This window comes from Miniopterus schreibersii (genome assembly GCF_964146895.1).
Source record: "Miniopterus schreibersii genome assembly, chromosome: X".
NCBI classification, from domain to species: Eukaryota; Metazoa; Chordata; class Mammalia; order Chiroptera; family Miniopteridae; genus Miniopterus; species Miniopterus schreibersii.
This window is the reverse complement of record NC_138104.1, coordinates 29,121,154-29,142,585: the sequence shown is the minus strand read 5'-3', so window position 1 is coordinate 29,142,585 and position 21,432 is coordinate 29,121,154. Positions and strand designations below refer to the sequence as shown.

Below are 21,432 nucleotides of genomic sequence, written 5' to 3'. Positions count from 1 at the left end.
GAGATACTCTTCCAGCACATCTTCACATAGCTGGTTCCTTCCTGGCATGCAAAAGTCAGTTTAAAGGTCAATCAGGGAGGCTTTCTCTGAACACTTGTTCCAAAGTAGCTTCTCACCCCTGCTCATTTCTATCACATCACTGTGTATTATATTCAATATTAGCTATATACTTATTTATTGACTCTCACACTCCTCCTCAACCCCATAAGTTTCATGAGATCAGAGACCTTGACTATTGTCTTATCCCTGGCATATAGATGATGGACTTGGCATATAGGTGATGTTCAGTAATTATTTATTGAAAAAGTGAATTAGTTAATGGGGAATTTTTCTGTTCAAAAAATCCTTAGTTTGCCACTAGTTTGACTTTTGAGCTATGCAGTTTTAACTTAGCACTGACAAAGTTGGGAGCATAAAAGATAAAAAGCAAAATCAAGGAGGGATTGGAGAAAGTAAGATTGAGTTCATGGGATGGCTTAGTTTTGAATTCCCTTATGCGATATAGCCATTTTAAGGGAACTTGCTGTGTTACCTGTACTTTTACTGTTTTATTTCCCTCCAGGAAGGCCAGTTCAGCCGGTCAGTATTACCTTGGACAGTTGTTTTTCTCTATTTCTATTTAGGTCAAGGGCTTTCTGAGAAAGTTAACCTATTGGTTTTGTTGCCCAGATTTTTGTCAGGTTTTTGTGTGTGTATATGTGTGTGTACTTGTTTTATGTTAGGTACTATGTTGTAAATGTGTGGAATACAGTCAGGTAAGGTCCCTGTCTTTGTGGAGTAAAAAGGGACAGTTTGGTTGATTAATGGTAATGACACTTGTTTCTGTATAGAACATGTGCAGTAATGTCAGCTCAAAAGAGAGTTAAGAACTCTCAGACACCAAAGAGAACGGCACGACGGAGTAATAGTAATCAGACTAATCTCTTGGCCTGGAAACTGAAGGAGGACCTAAGCAACTCAAAGAGCATCTCGAAACATGGACAGAACAGCCCAGTGAAAGATTCTGAACATGCTGATGCTGATGAGCAAGCAGAAGATGCTCTGCAAATAGCAGTGAGATACTTTGAGAAAGGTAAGGCAGATGGTTTTCCTTGCGAAAGTCCTATTTCTGTCAAAATATTCTAGACTTTTTTGTTAAGGAATTTTAAAGGAAAGTATTTTTTTGCTCATTCATGCTCTTGTCTGTTTAATAGACATTTATTGAGCTCTTACTACATATTGGTATGCTAGGTACTAGGTATACAACAGCAAAGCACATTCCTGGCAGAGTGGTTTCCAAACTGCTGCATGTTGGAATTACCCGAGAATCTTTAAAACATACTGACGCCTGGCACCCACTCTTAGACAATCTGATTTTATTGGTATGGGATGCAACCTGGGCATCGGGATTTAAAGGCTCCTTAGGTGATTTCAAAGTTTGGGAACCTCTGCCCTAGTATTGAAACAGCTTGTAGTCTCAATTTAGTACTTTTAGTTAGTTTAGAACAGAGATGCCAGGGCATGATTTAGTTTTCCTCACTGAAGGTGCAATTGCTGTTAAGCATTCTAGAATTTTAAAGGCTTTGAAGGGCTTTTAGGAAGACACTTTATACATAAAGCTATTCCTTTAAAGTATCCCAAATTGTAATTGTTGAGGCTGGAGACTGAAAGAATTTTAAAAGTCCCACTATTTAATATGGTTCCTTTTTCCAGGTCCCCTTAAAACTTCACGGAGTAAAGATAAAACCTTGGAAGAACACTTGAAAACTGTGGAAAATGTGGCTTGGAAGAATGGGTTAGCTCCAGAGGAAATTGACATTCTATTAAATGTGACACTCAGTGGCAAATTTGGTATGTCAAGGGGATACATTTTTCATAAGTTTGGTATTTAGTTTTGCCTCCCACACTTTGAATTAGGTTGTTTACTGGAATCAGTTGTAGTTCTTTTTACCCCCACTATTCTCTTCATAAAACCAAAATGGGACTTTCTTACATTCCAACTACCTTGTGAGCCAAAAGTTTCTCTGTGCATATATTGAAAATGGCTAGTTATCACATATCCTTACAAGTAAAATGTATAGACTGTTGTCACCAAATGCATGGGAGCCATTTTTAGTATTTCTCGTAAGAAGAAGCATAGATAATAATTTAAATAATGTTGCTGGAAGGCACCTTGATTTACTTCATTGCCTTCAGGTTCACTTATTTATGACAGGTGCCTGTCAATGCTGTCTCCATTCCAGCATCTGTGACCCTAACAGTCAATATGCTTTTTCTTGTTGGTTTGTTTTTGGTACAAATGCTTCCTTTCCTGTTCTAAGTTCATTTGGATGGGCGTGGGGGTGGGGTTCTTAGAAAGAAATAACATCTGGCCAGTATTCTTTTTACTTGAGAAAAATATTTTAACCTACTCTCATTTACATTCAGACTTGGAAGGTATTTTAGACCCTGTACATCTTCATTTTAAAGGTGAGGAAATTGAGACCCAGAGTGGTTAAAGAGACTTGCTTAAATGTCAGAGCTAGAACTGCAGAATTCAAATCTCCTTTACCCTTCTAGGGTTTATACTGTACCGCACTGCTCCTGGGTTTTCTACCCTCCCCCCCCCCTTTTTTTTTTTTGGAAAATTAAGACAACTATCAAAACTAGATACTATTTCCTGGCCCTTGCATACTGTGTTCCTTTGTATATATCCTAGTATCATGCTTACAGGTCTGTGTGTCTGTGTGTATGTGTATTTTAAAGTAACAATGTATTACTAGCTCAATTCATTATGTGACTCCCAGGTATTTTAGTTCTCTACTTTTACCTGATTAGTTCTCTGTGTTTTCCTAGAAAGTTAAATTTGACCTAATAAAACTGGCTCTTTGTGGTTTCAGATTGTTTGGTTCTAATATCTTTCCAGGATCAGTGTCTATCAAGAACAATTCTCTCTCTCCCTTCTCCCCTTAAAACATGTATAGAATGTGCAGATGTTTTCTATTTTAGAATTTCTCTTTTCTCTTTTGATATCTCCTAAATTAATGGTTAGAAGGTTTTTATGATGTCTGCCAGGTCTTATGGCAAATGCATGCCTCTTTCAAAATGCATGCCGCAGACTTAGACACTTGTATATATGATTTAAAAAACAACCTCTAGCTTTTTAGTCTCACTTTTAATTTTTCTGTTAAGCTGGAATTTGGTTATGTCAAATGTGGCCTCCTTAACTGCTTTTCTCCCTTTTAGTTAAGTCTGTGATATCCCCCATCACTACTAAATCTTTAACATATAGCTCTTTTGCTGAATCATAATTCATATTCAGCAGCTGGTGTGCTACAAGTGTCATAATTAGGTGCAAAGAGACTTTAGACTTTTTAAAATTTATCTTTATCATAAAGTATTACAGATGTCCCTCTTTTACCCCCATTTGATCCCCTCCACCCCATGTCCACCCAGAAATTAATTTCAAAGTTATTGGAAAGTAAAAATACAGTCTGTATTGAATTTCTCCTTTGAATTTGGTACATGTGTAAAGTGTTAGTGTTCAGACTGTTTTAAACTTTAGAAGGATTAGAGGATGGGAGTGCAGAAGAAAAGAGAAAAATTAGGAACCCAAGAGTGGAAAACAGAGGTTTTTATTCTTGTGGTTCATTACCTGCCATCACTGCTGTCTTTCTTCACAGAATGATGCGGTAGAAATTGATGAGATATATTATTGCAGTTATGTGGGATGAATATATCTAGAGATCTAATATAGTGCATGATGACTATAGTTAATAATACTGTATTGAATACTGGAAATTTGCTAAGAGTAGATTTCAGATGCTCTTACCATGCATAAAAAAATGGTAGCTATATAAGGAGGTAATATGTTAATTAACCTGACTATAATAGTCATTTCACTATGTGTATGTATATCATATCATGTCTTACATTTTTTTTACATCTTAAATATATACAATTGTTATTTTTAAAAATAAAGAGAGGTCTTCACCCTCAGAGAAAGAAAAGACAGGTGTATAAGATGTTTCTGAGAATGCTACTTGCAGGCGAAGTTAAGAACAGCGTTATTTCAGTAAATGGATGTAATCACCATGCTGTAATGCGTATGAAACTGTTTAAAGACATATGTGAGATGTTTCTAAGAATGCTACTTGTGGGAGAAGTTGAGAGCAGTTATTATAGTAAATGGAGGTGATTGCCACACTTTAAGGCATATGAAACCATGGTTAAAGACACATGCATCCAAGAATTTTTTGAGAATTCTACTTGCATGAGAAGTTGAGAACAATGTTTTTTCGGTGTATGGTTATGATCACCACACAGGAATACAAATAAAACCGTGTTTAAATACAAAAAAAAAGAAATTAATGAGATACCTATTTAATTCTTGAAGCCTTAATAAGCAGAATATGATATAAGGCGTATACAAAACTATTTGCAGCATCACTTCTCTTACAAGATGGAAGGATATTGTGGAAGCCAGAGTGTATGTATGTATGATGCAGAAATTGGACAGTATAGAATATTGCTGCCATCTAATTCCAAGGATAGCTGTTCCATTTCGCTATCCTCTCCACTTCTTTTGGGGGAGGGGTCAGGATGGAGAATACAAATTATTTATTCTTAAATGTAGCAGCCCGTGTAAGATGCGTATCAGAGCTTTAAGTAAGTCAGAATCTATTGTGCCGTTAAAAATAATAACAAAAGAATAATTCTTGAAATTTTCCTGTGAGTAAAGACTTTTTTGAGGTGTAATTCACATACCATAAAATTCACACTTTTTAAAAATATGTCTTTATTGATTTCAGAGAGAGGAAGGGGAAGAGAGAGATAGAAACATCAGTGATGAGTCATTGATCGGCTGCCTCCTGCACGCCCCCTGCTGGGGATCGAGCCCGCACCCCGGGCCTGTGCCCTGACCGGGAATTGAACTGTGACCTCCTGGATCCTAGGTCGATGCTCAATCGCTGAGCCACGCAGGCTGGACAAAATTCACACTTTTGAAGCATCTAATTCAGGATTTTGTTTGTTTGTTTGTTTGTTTTTTAAACATTCACAGAGTTGTGCAACCGTCACCACTCTCTAATTCCCAAACATATTGTCACCCCAAAAAGAAACCTTGAACTCATCTCCCCTTTTAAAATAGAAATATTAGAGCCAAAGAATTTGCTTTATAGTTTATATTAGAAGGTAAGGCTACATTTTTGTTTTGAACTGTGGTTTGTAATGATAAGAGATGTCGAATATTACTCATGGCTTTTTATTGCCTTCAACATAAAGTGAGATTTTTAGGATCAAGAGTGAATAATAGTAAGTTTAATATTTCAAGAGCGAATAATAGTAAGGTTAATTTAGATTTTGTCTGCTTTCCAGGGAGTGCTGTAAACTCGCGGATATTGAGATGCATGATTCCAGCAACTCTAATATTAGAAGATTCTGTGATTAAGGCGGTCTCCTGGCTTTGTGTTGGCAAGTGTTGTGGTAGCACCAAGGTAATCTTTTGATGAGAAGTCCTTCAGAACCACTTTGATGATAAGTCCTTCAGAACCACTTAAGGGCCAGCAAGGACAAGCCACTTATGGAGTAATGGCACTGGCTTTTTGTGCAAAGCCTATAGTTTTGGAACAATATAGCTTGATGCAAGGACTCCGTTCAAACAGAATTTTTTACTGAGGGATAAAAATCTGTTATCTGGCTTTGTGCTAGAGGCTTCTAAAACAGCCCTGAGGGCGGAATTAAGTTCTTGTGTGCCAGTTATATTTCTCTAAAGATAAGCATTTTGTCTCTCAATAGGTACTTTTTTATCGTTGGCTGGTTGCAATGTTTGACTTCATTGATCACAAGGAGAAAATTAACTTGCTCTATGGCTTCTTTTTTGCTTCCTTGCAAGATGATGCACTGGTAAGTAAAAACCAAACAGCATCTTGCATTGATCAAATGGTATGTGCTTGTGTATTGACGCACCACATGTGCTTCAAAGTGCCACACAATGTGTTTTTTCATACTTATTTGGAAAGATACCACACATAGAAAAGTATAAAGAATAACATTACACCATTGCACCTGTCTCAGATTCACAAATATATATTTTTTTACCATATTTGCTTCATGTCTTCTTTCAAGGAAATACAATGTTCCAAATATAATTAACTCCACATTGGAGTCTCTTTGCTGATTGAGAGCAGTGATTGCCAGCTTTTCCATTTTAACCACTTCCGAGGGGTCCTTTTGGTCACTTGTTCTACATTTTCTTGATCAAAACTATATAATCCCCATCAGAATTAATGAGGAGAGGATTGCTTTTCACGAGATGCCAGTAGACTTGATTTTGATTAAGTAGCATAATTATTCCCACTGAAAACATGTTCTCTAAGAAAACAATCTGCTGTCCACCTGGAAGACTTTCAAGGAACATCTCTGCTGGCCATGTGAACCATTCATCTAACCAAATTCCACTCATTTTTAATAACCGACATTTCCTCTGTGCTGCATTGTGCAAGGCAATGTAGAAGATTCAAAGTTTAGCAGAGGGTTTCTGTATTCCGGGAATTTATAATCCAGTCGGGAGATTAAGGAAAGCACATTAAGTTAAGTAACTCAAGAGTTAAATGATCAAAGGCAGTATCTAATAGTGTGAGGGTAATAATTGCTGTAATATTTCCAGGAAGGCAGAGAAAACTATAAACCACAGTGATTAGAGAAAGCATTATAAAGTGTGCGGGTATTGAGCTGGGCCTTGAAACTTGAATAGGATTTGAGAGTTGATAAAAGGAGATGATGTCTGGTATGACAGGAATATTCAAGGGAAGTTACATGATGTGTAAGCTGCGTTTCAGGAGACCTTAACTAGACTGACTTACAGTTGACGTCAGGTAGTGGTGGGTGGCAAAGCTTAAAACGCTGGGTGAGGAGATTGTAGAAGTTTCTGAATGTGATGGTGAGGAAACGAACTACTCTACCCAGTTGGGAAATCGTTGAAGTTTGGGCAGAACATGTTGAAACGAACTTTGTAAGAAGCTGTACCTAGTGCCAAGCAATATGAATTAGGAGGGAGGCAAGAGTCAGGAAGACTAGTTAGGAGATTAATATGATAATCCAGGTATAACATGATAAAGTCCTAGACTGGCAATTGTCAAATGGTTTATGGACCCCTTGAGGCTCCCTGAAACCCTTTCAGGAGGTCCGAGAGGTCACAATTATTTTCTTAGCAATATCAATATATATGTGCTGTTTTCACTGTGTTTGCATTTGCACCGATGGTGCTAAAGCAATGGTGGGTAAAACTGGTGCCTTAACACAAATCAGGACCATGGAGCCAAACTGTGCTAGTGGTCATTGTATTCTTCACTGCAGTAAAAAACAAAAGCGTTAGTTTCTCTTAAGAATGTCCCAAATGGCCCTGGCCGGTTTTGCTCAACCCCCTAGTGGTTCGAGCGTTGGCCCTCAGACTGAAGGGTCCCAGGTTTGATTCTGGCCAAGGGCATGTACTTCGGTTGCAGGCTTCATCCCGGCCCCGATCTGGGCACATCAAGGAGGCAACCAGTCGATGTCTGTCTGTCTGTCTGTCTATCTCTCTCTCTGTGTGTGTGTGTGTGTGTGTGTGTGTGTCTCTATCTCTGTCTCTCTCTCCCTTCTACTCTTTCTGAAAAAGCAATGGAAAAAATATCCTTGGGTGAGGATTTAAAAAAAAGTCCGAAATGAAGTAGAAAAAAATTAATTCGTTATTTTTATGAAATTTCTACCTTCAAGACATGCCTTTAATATTTTGTGTGATAAAATGGAAAGCACAAATAAATCTCTTCTGCATACTAAAGTATAATAGGTGTCCTGAGGAAAAGCACTTGTACAATTGAGTTGGGAGCTAAACTGTCTGCCTATTTTCATGGAATACCATTTTAAATTGAAAGAATGAGTGACATATAAACTATGGTTATTCAGACTTGGGTATTTGGCAGATGGTGAGCCTGTCATTTCAAAGAAAACAAATGGCAATATTTGTTGCCAGTGATCAAACTTGAGCTTTCAAGCAAACATTGAAAGTTTGGAAAATTTGTATCTGTTATTGTAAACTTGACAGCTTCCCAATACTTAAAGACTTTTCCGATGAGATTGGTAGTAGCAGTATTAATGAATGTGATTTTTAGATATTGTGTAATTAAATGTGTCAATATTTGAAACTCAGTGAACCAGTATATTCCAGATGATATTATAAAATCATGCATGGGTAAAAGATTCATTCAAAATGCAAGGTATATCAATGAATTTTAATGGAACAGAGTAAAAGAGGCTTCACTGATAAGGTTTCAGATTCCACATTGCAGCTAACCCTTAGGGAACTTCTACTTAATCAAGTTTTGGTGGAGACCAAAGACTAATATCCACAATTTTCTGAAAAGGCTATCAAAATACTCCTTTCTTTTCTAACTACATATCTGTGTGAGGCTAGATTTTCTTCATGTACTTCGATCAGAACAGCATATCTATTTTTTTAATTTAATATTTTTTTTTATTTTTCAATTACAGATGACATACAATATTATATTAGCCTCAGATGTACAACCCAGTGATTAGATATTATATAAGTTACTAAATGATCACCCTGATAAGTCTCGTACCCATCTACACCATACATAGTTATTACAGTATTACTAAGTTGCCTGTGCTGTACTTTACATCCCTGTGCCTATTCTGTAACTACCAATTTGTACTTAATCCCTTCAACTTGCTCACCCATCACCCTGACCTCCCTCCCATCTGGCAATCATCAAAATAGAACAGCATATCTTAACATGTTTGATGAAGTGGAGAATCCAACTGTATTCTGTTATTTGAGGCTTAAATTCCAAGCACTAGGTGTGGGTTTTTTTATTTTTATTTTTTATAAATATGTCTTTATTGATTTCAGAGAGAGGAAGGGAGAGGGAGAGAGAGAAACCTCAATGATGAGAGAGTCATTGATCGGCTGCCTCCTGCACGCCCCCGACTGGAGATCGAGCCCGAAACCCGGGCATGTGCCCTGCCCGGGAATCGAACATTGATCTCCTGGATCCTAAGTTAATGCTCAACCGCTGAGCCACGCCCGGCCTGGCACTAGGTGTTTTTATATACACAGTATTTCATCAACTGTAAGATATCATCATTTGTGCCTGGCCAGTGTGGCTCAGTGGTTGAGCATCCACCCATGAACCAAGAGGTCCCTGGTTTGATTCCCCATCAGGACACATGCCCAGGTTGCAGGCTTGATCCCCAGTGGGGGACGTGTAGGAGGCAACCAATCAGTGTCTGTCTCTTGTTGATGTTTCTACCTCTAGTTCCCTCTCCCTTCCTCTATATTTTAAAGAGCATGTATCTATAAAAAAAAGATACCATCATTTTTAAGATACATCATTGTCTTATGAACCACTATGAAAAGAAATGTTAGTCTCTGGAAAGTTTTTTTTTTCTGGTTCTGTAACATAAAATTTATCATTTTAAGTATTTTTTAAAATATGTTTTTATTGATTTCAGAGAGGGAGAGAGAGGATCAAACCATGACCTTCTGGTTTATAGGTCGATGCTCAACCACTGAGCCACACTGGCCAGGCCATTTTAAGTATTTTTATGTATATAACTCATTGGCATCAGTTACATTCACAATGTTGTATAATATCACTACTACTTCCAGAACTTTTTTTTTTTTTTTTTATATCACCCCAAGGATATTTTTTCTATTGCTTTTCAAAGAGAGGGAGAGAGAGAGAGAAAGAGAGAAACATCGATGTGAGAAAGACACATCAATTGGCTGCCTCCTGCACGCGCCCTGGTGGGTGGTAGGGATCGAGACTGCAACTGAGGTACATGCCCTTGCCCGGAATCAAACCTGAGGCCCTTCAGTCCACGGGCCGATGCTCTAACCACCGGGCCAAACTGGCTAGGGCTAAGCTGGAACCACTTTAAATTCTTCACTTGAGGTTTTCTTGGTCATATCACTAGTGTAAATTCAAACTGCAGACCTACATAAGGCCCAGCTTGTGGTTATAAATTATTGGGAGAGGCTTGTCCTGTGGTACACAAGAGCAGATGAGTGATGATTAGTATGTGTTTGACTCTCCCTTACTTTTGACATCTGTTTTAACCTCATATTGCTTTTATTCATAAACTGAACTAATTGTAAATGAATTCTGTGTTTACACATACTTTGTAAAAAATGAGAAATAATAAAGCATGCTTTCCCCTTTTTTATAGTGACTCACTCAACTGAGTTCTTCCAGACAGGGACCGAGCCTTTTATAACCCAAGTATTTGGTACCACAGTTCGTGGCACACAGAATGTAAACTTCTCAAGAGCAGACCTCTTTGTCTTTTTTATTCACTGCTCAATAAATTTGTTTCATGAGTGAATGAATGGGTAGGAACTACTAATAAATGTTTGTCAGATCAGTTTCGATATACTTGAGTAGTTTTCATGATGCTGACTAGAGAGCTTCTTGCTTAGCTGGAGGGAGAGAAGGGGGCCTACTTTTTTTCTCTTTCCTCTATATTTTTTATTTATTTATTTATTTATTTATTTTAAAAGCTGATATTTTATTTATTTATTTTTTTTTTAAATATGTCTTTATTGATTTCAGAGAGAGGAAGAGAGAGGAAGAGACAGAGATAGAAACATCAATGATGAGAGAGTCATTGATCAAGCCCGCAACCCGGGCATGTGCCCTGACCGGGAATCGAACCCTGATCTCCTGGATCCTAGGTCGATGCTCAACCGCTGAGCCACGCCCGGCCAGGCTCCTCTATATTTTAAAAATATTTATTGGAGTATAATATACATACAGAAAATTGCCTGTTTCATAAGTGATCAGCTCGATTTTTATAAATACATTTGTGCAAGTATCACCCGGATCAAGAAATAGGGAGCCTGACTTTTAAAAGCACTACTTCAGAAAAGTCATATTCATATAATTTGGTGGGAGCCTGCCTCTGGAGTGATGCAGATACGGTGATTAGCTATTTGCCTGAAATTATAAAGTCGTAGGTACATCTGAGTTTTTCCTTTCTAGATGGGATTAATGGAGAATGTCAGATGTCAGATTTCCTATGCTGTTAGTGGCTAGGGCAAGTGACTGTGTGACATTTCATACTCAACATGATAAATAGTGTTACTAATGGTACATATTTTAGGGATGTGAGATAATGAGTTTTTTTACTGGCAGATGAGGTCCTAATATATTTTCTATATATTCTTCCTTTAAAAAAAGGATCTTATATCTAAATTCATTCTTCTCACAAGTTTGTCCAGATTCCTTTTTTTTTTTTTTTTTTTGGTTAATCCAGAGGATATTTTTTCCATTGATTTTTAGAGTAGAAGGGAGGGAGGGAGGAAGAGAGAGAGAGAGAGAGAGAGAGGGAGACATTGATTGGTTGCCTCCCACACTCGATCAGTGACCAGGTACGTGCCCTTGACTGGGAATCGAACCTGAGACCTTTTGGTGCTCGGGCCTTCGCTCTATCCACAGCCACACTGACTGGGGCGTGTCCAGAGTCCTTCTGAATCCACTGCTGAGTAGAGGAGAGGCAATATGGAATGTCATACTTTAGACTTTAAACTTTAGAGTCATGACTACCAAAATACAAGTTTGTTTTTAAAATGTCTGTTTTAGCCCAGCCGGCGTGGCTCGGCAGTTGAGCATCGACCTAGGATCCAGGAGATCGCGGTTTGATTCCCGGTCAGGGCACAGGCCCGGGTTTCGGGCTCGATCCCCAGCAGGGGGCGTGCAGGAGGCAGCAGATCAGTGTTTCTCTCTCATTGATATTTCTCCCTCTCCCTTCCTCTCTCTGAAATCAATAAAATATATTTTTTTAAAAATAAAAAGTCTGTTTTACCTTTTCTAGTCCCATTAAATAATTTATTTTTCAATTTCCTAACATCTAGAGCAGGTGTTTGGCAATTTTTTTTTTTTTTAAGGGCTAGGTAGTAAATATTTAGGCTTGAGGGCCATAATGTCCCTGTCACAACTACCAACTCTGCTGGTGTAGTGAAAGCAGCTATAGATAATACATAAAGGAATGAGTATGGCTGTGTTCCAGTAAAATTGATTAAAAACAGATGCACCAGAGTTCGCTGACCCCTGATCTAGAATAAAACCTTAACAAGTGGACACTCAAAATGAGATGGTGTAACGGAATTAGTCATTCAGTAATTTAAGTAACAAAACTTATTGAGTATATGCTATTTGCCAAAGCCAGGGCTAAATGGTAAATTAAATTATGGTATTATATCCACTCACTAGAATATTAAGATCATTGAAAATGGTCATTTTGAAGACCAAATAACATGGGGAAATGCTTTTAAGTGGGAATTCGGGATAAAAGTTTTAGGTTTCTCTCTTAATAAATATGGACTTCTAGAAGGAATATATGAATTTTTGTTAGGTAGAAGGAGTTTTTCTATTTTTCAGACTGTCTGTGGTGTTTTTATATACCAAAAATAATTTTTAAAATAGCATTATAGGATACCAGTTAAAACTGTTGTTTGTAATCACTACTGTGTAGTATGAAAAAGAGAAGCTTTGTAAAACTATTACTCAGTGATGTCCTGAAGCCTTTTTACTTAATCAATGTAAGATTGACATTTGAGAAGAATGTGTTGCTGTTCTGTTCAAGATGTATTATCATTTCTCTGTTTTTTAAAGTTTTTTTTTCTTTTTAACAGTGCCCTTATGTCTGCCATTTCTTGTATTTACTTACCAAAAAAGAGAATGGTGAGTATTTTTATTCCAGTTATATTACACCCACTCTGGAATTAGCATTTGTATTGGCCTTTATAAAATTAACTGTTAGCATTAGTGCTGTGACAGGATTTTGTGGGAATTGCTTTTTAGTACTTTTATCTAAGAGCATCTGTTTAATGGCTTAACTGAACAGGGTGTTTATATTCTTGATGTGTTGTAAGAAGCAGCTATATGAGCCACATGGGTTCTTTTTATTCTGAGCCACATGCATAGTACTTTTTCTTTTTTTTTCTTTTTTTTTTTTACCTTTACTAGTTAAACCGTTTCGTGTGAGAAAACTGCTTGATCTGCAGGCAAAAATGGTGAGTTCCAAAAAGACCCAAAATCTAGCCAGTGTACTCTGTGATAGGTCTTGGGCTAGGCTTTGGGGATATAAAGTGGAACGAGTCATTACCTTCAAGGAGCTTATTGCCCAGGCAAGTCAGTCAGCAAAGTAAAACAACCCAACTGGAGTCAAGGAGGAGTGGTGATGCTCGCGAGAAATGTTAAGGGTTGAGCAGGATTTAACTAGGCCAAGAAGGAGGAAGAGCAGGGCGCTCCTAGCAGGAAGGAACAGCACCAACAAAGGCGTGTAGATGTTAAACAGCAGAAAATATTTAGGGAACTGGGTTGGTATGGCTGGAAAAATAAATGTCAGGGAGTAGTCAGAAACAACCGCTTTATTTTATTAAAATAAAGTGACCAGCTTATATTTTGTGTGGATGTGAGCTAGGAAAACATTCTTTTCTGGATACTTAAACTTCACTGTGTTCCCTGACCGTTATCTCTTGTCCTTACAGCTCTCTTGCATTGTTATTTCCACTATACCTGCCAGGTAACAGAAGCCTGTGAAGCTTTGGCTAGAAAACAATAGGAAGTTGTAGTGCCTATGCCTAACCGCTGCAACCTGCAGGACCTGCCCGAAGGCATTCAGATTTAATGAAAAAACACAAACACGTGCACATTTGTGCTTCTCCAGTGTGAGGTTTCTTGTTAGTACGATTCAATGCTTGTTCTTGTTTTATAGCTTCCTGTTTTGGTTCTAGGGGAGCAATATCTTCTCTTTGCTCTGAGAGGGTATTAATGACAATGTTTTTGTTCAAATCGAATAGAAATTATGAAAAGATGTACTTTTTTCTATGTTAACAGCAAAACATTTCAACAGAATAAGAAAATTCTTACCATAAGTAAATAAGATCTTGCTGATTTGTATTAACCGAAACAGTGTATGTTCAAGTGTATGATTTAGTACATGATTGTCTAAAAATTTTAAACCCAAACATTAATTATATGGCTTCATTATTAACATTCTATATAGTACATTGCTAAGTTATTCCATTATCAATGCCCTTTATAAAGATACATTCATAAAATTGTTTTGATTAGCTGGATTTTGGTAAATTTGTTCAAGTCCAATAATATGAAGCCAAGAAGACATAGCCGTGCTCACATGTAACTGAACGTATAGAATGGTAACAGCCATAATCAGCACATGAGAACAAATATATTGGATATGTGAATTTCTGGTACCTGTAAAGACATGTATCCCTTCTGTACCCATTCATGTCCCATAACTCCTGCTCCACGGAGGAAACAAAATGCAGAAATTGTATTTCTGATGGCAAGCATAAATGGTGGGAAGTGGAGAAGGCATGTTGTTATTTTATAAGCACCAGGGCCTGTTGAGAGCAACCTTTGGAACAGAAAGGGGGAGTAAGGTCTCATCCTAAGGGTTGGTGAGGACGGTTTTTGGGATTCTTCTACCAGACACGAGCCTCTGTGACTTGGGCTGTGATTTTTTTTTTTTATGTTCTCAGATTTGCCTCTGTTTCCTCAGAGTTCCTTCTTTAGTTTAGTTCCTTTCATGGTAGAGGCTTTTCTCTAATGCCTAGTAAACCTTGTTTGTTCATATTTAATAAGAAAGCACTAAAATGGTGATTGGAAACGTGCGTGTGCGCGCAGGACTTGTTCATTGTCAGATCTTGATGTTTCTTTAATTGGGGAGCCCCCTAGATGACTGTGTCACTTTTCCCAGAGAGAAATTCTGTCTCTCCTGTCTAGGGGTTGTATTAGTCAGCTCTCTCCAGAGAAACAGAACCAATAGGATGTGTGTGTGTGTTTAAAGAGATTTATTATAAGGAATTGACTCACTTATGATTAGGGAGACTAGCAAGTCCAAAATCTGCAGGGTAGGCCAGCAGGCTGGAGACCCAGGAGAGCTGATGTTCTAGTTTCAATCCAAAGGCAGTCTGCTGGAGAATTCTCTCTCGCTTCTGGGAAGTTGGACTTTTGTTCTATATAGTCCTTCAACTGATTGAACGAGGCCCACCTGCATCATGGAGGGCAGTCTGCTTTACTCAAAGCCCATTGACTTAAAATACAAAAACACCTTCACAGAAACACCCAGAATAATGTTTGACTAAATACCTGAGCACCCCACGGCCCAGACAAGTTGACGCATAAAATCAACCATCGCAGGGACAGGAACCTGGCTGCCAGGACTCTGGGATATAAGCAGTGGAAAGGGGAGGAGAGAGGTCCTGTACACCTTCCCTCTGTTGTGCCTGCTGCCTGAGCCCAGCTTCATCCTCAGAGAGCAAACCCTGATGTTTGCCTTCAGGTGTAGCGAAGGAATTTGGGGTTCTAACTACTTACTTAGGCTTTCATCCAGTCCTGTTTTTTGCCCCTCCCTCTTGCAGCTCCACTTTTCAGAGGGAGCTTGTTCTGCAAATTCCTGACTCTTTCTGGGAGTTCTCAAGCATGAATCTACTGATTTTGAGGAGTTTTTCTGTTGCTGCTTTAGGCTTCGTTTTCTCTGTTCTGTTAAGTTGGTTACTGTTTGTTCATCTTCATTCTAGGTTTCAAAGTCTTGTTGAGATCTCTCATTTGCTGTTGTCTCCTCTCATGTTCTCTTTGAACTTGTGCTTTCTGCCTTTTTCATTCCTTTACTTTTTCGTGGTGCTTTGGGAAGACACAGAGTTAAAAACATGCGTCCAGTATGCCGTGTTTAACTGAAAGTTTCCCTTTTTTTTTTTGAAAAGAGAGTGTTAACTTTTTAACAACCAAGATGGGTTTAGTCAAGTAGGCAATAAATTCTAACGTTCTCTCCACTACTAAATATTTGCTCTATCCAAAAACATTTCAACTGAAAACACACACTCTGATACTAATTGATATGAGTACCTGTACAGAGATCAGAAGGTATTTCAGCATAAATAAACTGGGCCATTTTGTTAAAATAAATTTAATTTCAAGAAGCTGTTATAAAATAGGGATACTGTATTTCTAAGCCCCATTTTCTGCCTTCCATATTTTGTACAGCATTTGATTCAACAAAGTTGTACTGTGATAAAGCAATTTGGTTACTTCCTTGGAATTCATTTTAGTGGTATGCTATCTCTGGATAGCCAGATATATCAAACACATGTATCCAGCAGTAATGACTTCTGTAATTATAAAATTAATGTTTTTGTTAAGACTTGTTTCAGTTATAGGAAGCAGCTTGTCTGCTTCATACCAATTGTTAGATTTCCTAATCAGTTTTTCAGGAATTATGATAATGTACTAATATTTCCTTTGCTCTGTTTTCTTGGCTTCCCTTTTTGTCTTCCGCTTTCCTGTTCAAATCAAGAATGAATAAACTTTGAGTCCTGCATATGCTACCAGTGAGAGTAAGCTATGCTAGCAGGAATCACTGAGCATTTACAAACAAAAAACAATTCAATGGTATTCAGACAAATTATGTTCTTATCTAGACTTCAGTAGTCACTGATAAGCGTAAGGCATGGGCGGAGAAGAAAAGAGAAAATATAAGGAAGAAGTAAAATAGAAGGAAAGGTCATAAAAGAGAAGACAACAGGCTGGCGAGGGTTGTCTTATAATAGTTGATTTAAATGCCTGGTTACTCATTCCTTGGTTTTCTATAGCATTTCCCATAGTGATATTGCATAGTAAAATTAGGACGTGAATATATGTTTAATCTGTTTATTTTGTTGTTACTCTTTTTTCTTATTGACTACAGAACTGAAAATTAAAAACTCTCATTTTATTTCAGGGAAGGCAGCCTTATCTCCATGCTTTGTTGTCGCTGTATAAGCTCTTTGCTCCCACTTTGATTTCTGTATCTTTGCCTGTAAAGAAGGTAAGGGATTAAGGAGTGGTAAGTCATATTGAGATTGAAATACGTTATTTTTTATTAACTTATAGATTTAGATTGAAATGAATACAGCATACTTTTTTATTTTTAAAAATACTTTTTAAGATTTATTTTTATTTTTATTGTTCAATTATTTATTGATTTTAGAGAGAGGAAGGGAGGAGAAACATCCATCAGCTGCCTCCTGTACGCCCCCTACTGGGGATCGAGCTGGAGATTCCTGGGCATGTGCCCTGACCGGGAATTGAGCCGGCGACCTTTTGGCGCACAGGGTGATGCTCAACCAACTGAGCCACACTGGCCAGGGCTTTCATTGATTTTTAGAGAGAGAGGAAGGGGGAGAGAGAGAGAAACATCGATGTGAGAGCGACACATCAATTGCCTGCCTCCTACACGACCCCCACTGGGGATCTAGCCTGCAACTCGCACATGTGCCCTGACCGGGAACCGAACCCGCAACCTTTTGGTGAACCGGATGACGCCCATCCAACTGAGTCACACTGGCCAGGGCAGCATACTGTTTTAATATCTAATATTGTGGCACTGTTTCTGGGAGGGTTTTTTAGGGATTGGCACTTTGATTCCATTTGATGTTCTGAAGATTCTTGATAAGTAAAAAATCTTTAAGTTGATTTGCACGGGTGCAAAATATTTTATAATCAATATACTTTCAGTTAATGAAGCGTTTTAGATTTTATGTCTCTTCAACTTATGGGTACCTAGTCTTATTTATCTTACATCCAAATTTATAGATCTCTTTTAAGAACTCAGAGAATCTGTGGAAGACAGCTCTAGTTGCTGTGAGGCAAAGGAATCAGGGACCTTCTCCAGAACCTCTGAAGCTGATGTTAGGTCCAGCTAATGCTCGTCCTAGAAAAAGAGTAAGTATCTAAAACCTCAAATGACTTTGTGAGGCCTACTTTTCTTAAATCCAAACAATAACCATTCAGATGTTGGAAGAGATTATAGCTATTTAAATACATTTTTATTACCCAGGATTCTATGCAAACAACATTAAGACTCCATTCATTGAACCACCTTAACAACTGCTTTTACATTTGTAGTTTGTAGTCTGTTTAGTTTATTGATAGATTATTTTATTGCCTTTCTCCTTTAGAAATGGAATTCTCACTCACTTATACCAGTGCTAAATTCCAGTAGCCACAGTAAAGAATGTGGAAAAAAAGGGATGAGTCTTTCTGATTATCTCAGTAGGAAGAGAGCATTTCCAATAGAACAACTTAAAAGCTTCCCTCAACTCTTACAGAACATTCATTGCTTAGAGGTATGTGACTGGATCATGTGCTGATTTACATTTTCCATTTGTTCCTCATGACCTTTCTTTTTGTTATATATTTCCTATCTGATTATTTACCTCTTGATCTGACCTACTTTTCACATGCTTAAGTTGACCAATTGCTCTGTCTTTGCAGCTGCCTTCTCAGATGGGCGCGGTGCTCAACAACTCTCTGCTACTTCACTATATTAACTGTGTCAGAGATGAATCACTCTTACTGAGGCTCTATCATTGGTTGAGTCAAACATTACAAGAAGGTAAAAATTAATGCTTAAAAGTTTGATGATTAAGGAAGGAAGAAGATAGTTTACAAATGGGTTTCTTTTATAGGGGTACCAGATTCTAGACAGGAGGAGCCTTTATTGTGCTATAGTTATTTCTTGGATCATAAGCCTATGCACAGCTGAATGCTTCCATTGTTGTAATTTTTAGGGCAGTAAGAAAGGAGGTGTGTTGTTAAGGAAATACTGCTTGGTGGCCACCAAAACTAACTGGGTGACTCCACTTTGATGACCATCACAGTCTAAGGCCTCTTCATGTTTGTATGTCCAGAAACTTGCCGTTAAGCCCCCAGAACTTACAGATCAATGCTAACCAAACAGAGGAGACTGTTGTATAAGCCAGAATGTGACCTTGTTTCATACTAGAAGTGATTCTGGTGGCCAAAATGTTCATGTGTGCCAACTGGAGTATCTGCTCTCTGTTATGAGTATACATGGGAGCCAAATTAGTATTAGATTTCTTAGTTATAGAATTGAAGGAAAGGGCAGTGGGGGGTATTTTCATCCGGGACACAGTAAATCCTGATCATTTGATTCCTTCAAGGGAATCTGTTTCTCTAGAGAGGGTAAGTATTTTGTTTACCAGATTGTTTCTTTCCTGAATAAGCAACTCCTGATTCTTGAAGTGTTTAAAAGTCGGTTTTAGTTCGTTCCAGGTTAACTCTCCTTTTTCTACGTGGAATTGTTCTTTAGGTAGGATATGATACAGTTTATTAGATTTTCACTTACCAAAGTCCTGACATTCTTAGATTACCCCCAGCTCACCCTAATTGAAGTTTAGGGCAGTCATAAATTTATTTATTTAGTAAGTTATTTGAACAAGTGTTTTAATGTTTTGCATAATGCTTGGAACTATCATTGCTTAATAAATGTACAGTTTTCATGTAAAAAAAAAAAAAGTAATATTAAGAATTTTAGATGCCCTGGCCGGTATGGGTCAGTAGTTAGAGTCAACCCATGGACTGAAGGGTCCCGGGTTTGATTCCGGCCAAGGCCACACACCTTGGTTGCAGGCTCAATCCCTGGCCCTGGTTGGGGCTTGAGCGGGAGGCAACCAATTGATATGTCTCTCTCACATCGATATTTCTCTCTCTTTTTCTCTCTCTCTCCCTTCCACTCTCTCTGAAAAGCAGTGTTAAAAATATCCTTGGGTGAAGGTTAAAAACAACCTCCCCCCCCAAAAAAAAAAGAGTTTTAGAATTTTACCCTTCCTGAAAGTGTGGCCAGAGGTGACCTCTGAAAATGGTTCCCTATTCACTTGACCCAGAAAACCCTACAAACATGCAAATCAAGAGGTTCAAATCTTCGTGTTCACTCTAAGAGCAGTGACTTGTGTAACTGCCCAGGCCATTGAGAGTATGCATATTCAAAAAGTGACCAAGTATCTGATGGATATCACTTTACAGAAGCGAAATGTGCCATTCCATCGTGACAATACTGGAGTTGGTAGGTGTGCCCAGGCCAAATAGTGGGGTTGGACCCAGGGTGGGTGGCCCAAAAAGAGTGCTGAATTTTTGCTGCACATGCTTAAAAATGCAGAGAGTAATGCTGAACTTGAGCATTTAGATGTAGGGTCTCTGGTCATGGAGCACATCCAGGTGAACAAAGCTCCGAAGATGCAGCACAGAATTTACAGAGCTCATGGGCGGATCAACCCACATGGGAGCTCTCCCTGCCCCACCGAGAGGATCCTACTGCAAACGAGCAGGTTGCTCCTAAACCAGACAAAGAGGTCGCACAGAAGGAAATGATATCCCAGAAGAAACTGAAGAAACAAAAACTTATGGCCCAAGAATAAATGGAGCATAAAATAAATACTATTAAAAGTAAAAGCAAAGCCTGACCGGGCGTGGCTCAGCGGTTGAGCGTCGACCTAGGATCCAGGCGATCGGGGTTCGATTCCCGGTCAGGGCATGTGCCCGGTTGCGGGCTCGATCCCCAGCAGGGGGCGTGCAGGAGGCAGCCGATCAATGACTCTCTTATCATTGATGTTTCTCTCTCTCCCTCTCCTTTCCTCTCTCTGAAATCAATAAAGATATATTTTTTAAAAAATACTATTAAAAAAAAAAAACAAAAGCAGAAAAAAGAGAATTTTTAAATTTTAAAAATATTTAAATAATAACCAGTCATGGTTTTGAAAAATCCAAACAACAGAAAAATTAGGACGTTCATAAATTTAAATTCATACATTTACAGTGTCTTGGATCACCGTGTGACATAAAGCTAGTCATGTTCATTATATGTGAATTTTAGCAGTTTATTTTTTCATGAGAGGCTTTCCTCCTGTATTAGTGAGGAACGTCTCACTAGCACCTCGACATACCTGTTGCAGTCTACAGTGTGACTTGGCTAGGGTGTATGAGACTGATCGCTTGTTTATATTTGTCATTTATTTGTTACTCCTAGAGTTATGGTAATTATGTTTTATGTAGTTTTCACTGCTGTGCAGCCTGATGCTTATGTTTGATATTTCTGCTCCAGAATGTATTTGGTACAAGGTGAATAATTATGAATCTGAAAAAGAATTTACCAACTTCCTGGATACCGTCATCAAGGCAGAGTGCTTCCTACAAGTAAGATCCCACTTGTATGCACACTACCGCTTCCTTCTAAAATTTACTTGGTTGTCTGTTGAAACCCCTTTCTTTAGTGCTCAACATCTTTTGTAAACAATATTTGCTCAATTCAGAAAAGAGCCAAGTTGAACTGATGTTTTTCTTTGTATTGGATTTGAAGAAAATTATTTGTTTAATTATATGAATAAGAGAGATAGAGCAAACTGAAGATGTAATTGGATGCGTTCAATTAATTGAATTAGCTGGTAAGATAAATCCCATAGGGTCACCACTTGTGTTCTTATAATCAACAAACATTTTGTAAATATTGAATATGTTCCAGCCAGTTAATACTTTGGCCTGGATCACCCTGAGTTGTACTTTAGCTGCAACTCGGGCATCAGCACCATTGGGAAGCCGGTGCCCAACACCCCAG

At 38.2% G+C, this 21,432-nt stretch overlaps 1 protein-coding gene across 1 annotated transcript in view; it reads left to right on the top strand.

The window, feature by feature from the left end:
- Nucleotides 1-21,432, top strand: part of CENPI (centromere protein I) — a 48,252-nt gene that overhangs the window by 1,042 nt on the left and 25,778 nt on the right. Inside the window, exons 2-12 of the mRNA XM_081126767.1 lie at nt 831-1,072; nt 1,693-1,830; nt 5,335-5,453; nt 5,755-5,862; nt 12,650-12,698; nt 12,984-13,030; nt 16,762-16,848; nt 17,616-17,744; nt 17,981-18,148; nt 18,297-18,417; nt 20,923-21,014. Coding sequence (XP_080982893.1) covers nt 844-1,072; nt 1,693-1,830; nt 5,335-5,453; nt 5,755-5,862; nt 12,650-12,698; nt 12,984-13,030; nt 16,762-16,848; nt 17,616-17,744; nt 17,981-18,148; nt 18,297-18,417; nt 20,923-21,014 — 1,287 coding nt within the window. The 5' untranslated portion in view covers nt 831-843. The remainder of the gene's footprint in view (nt 1-830; nt 1,073-1,692; nt 1,831-5,334; nt 5,454-5,754; nt 5,863-12,649; nt 12,699-12,983; nt 13,031-16,761; nt 16,849-17,615; nt 17,745-17,980; nt 18,149-18,296; nt 18,418-20,922; nt 21,015-21,432) is intronic.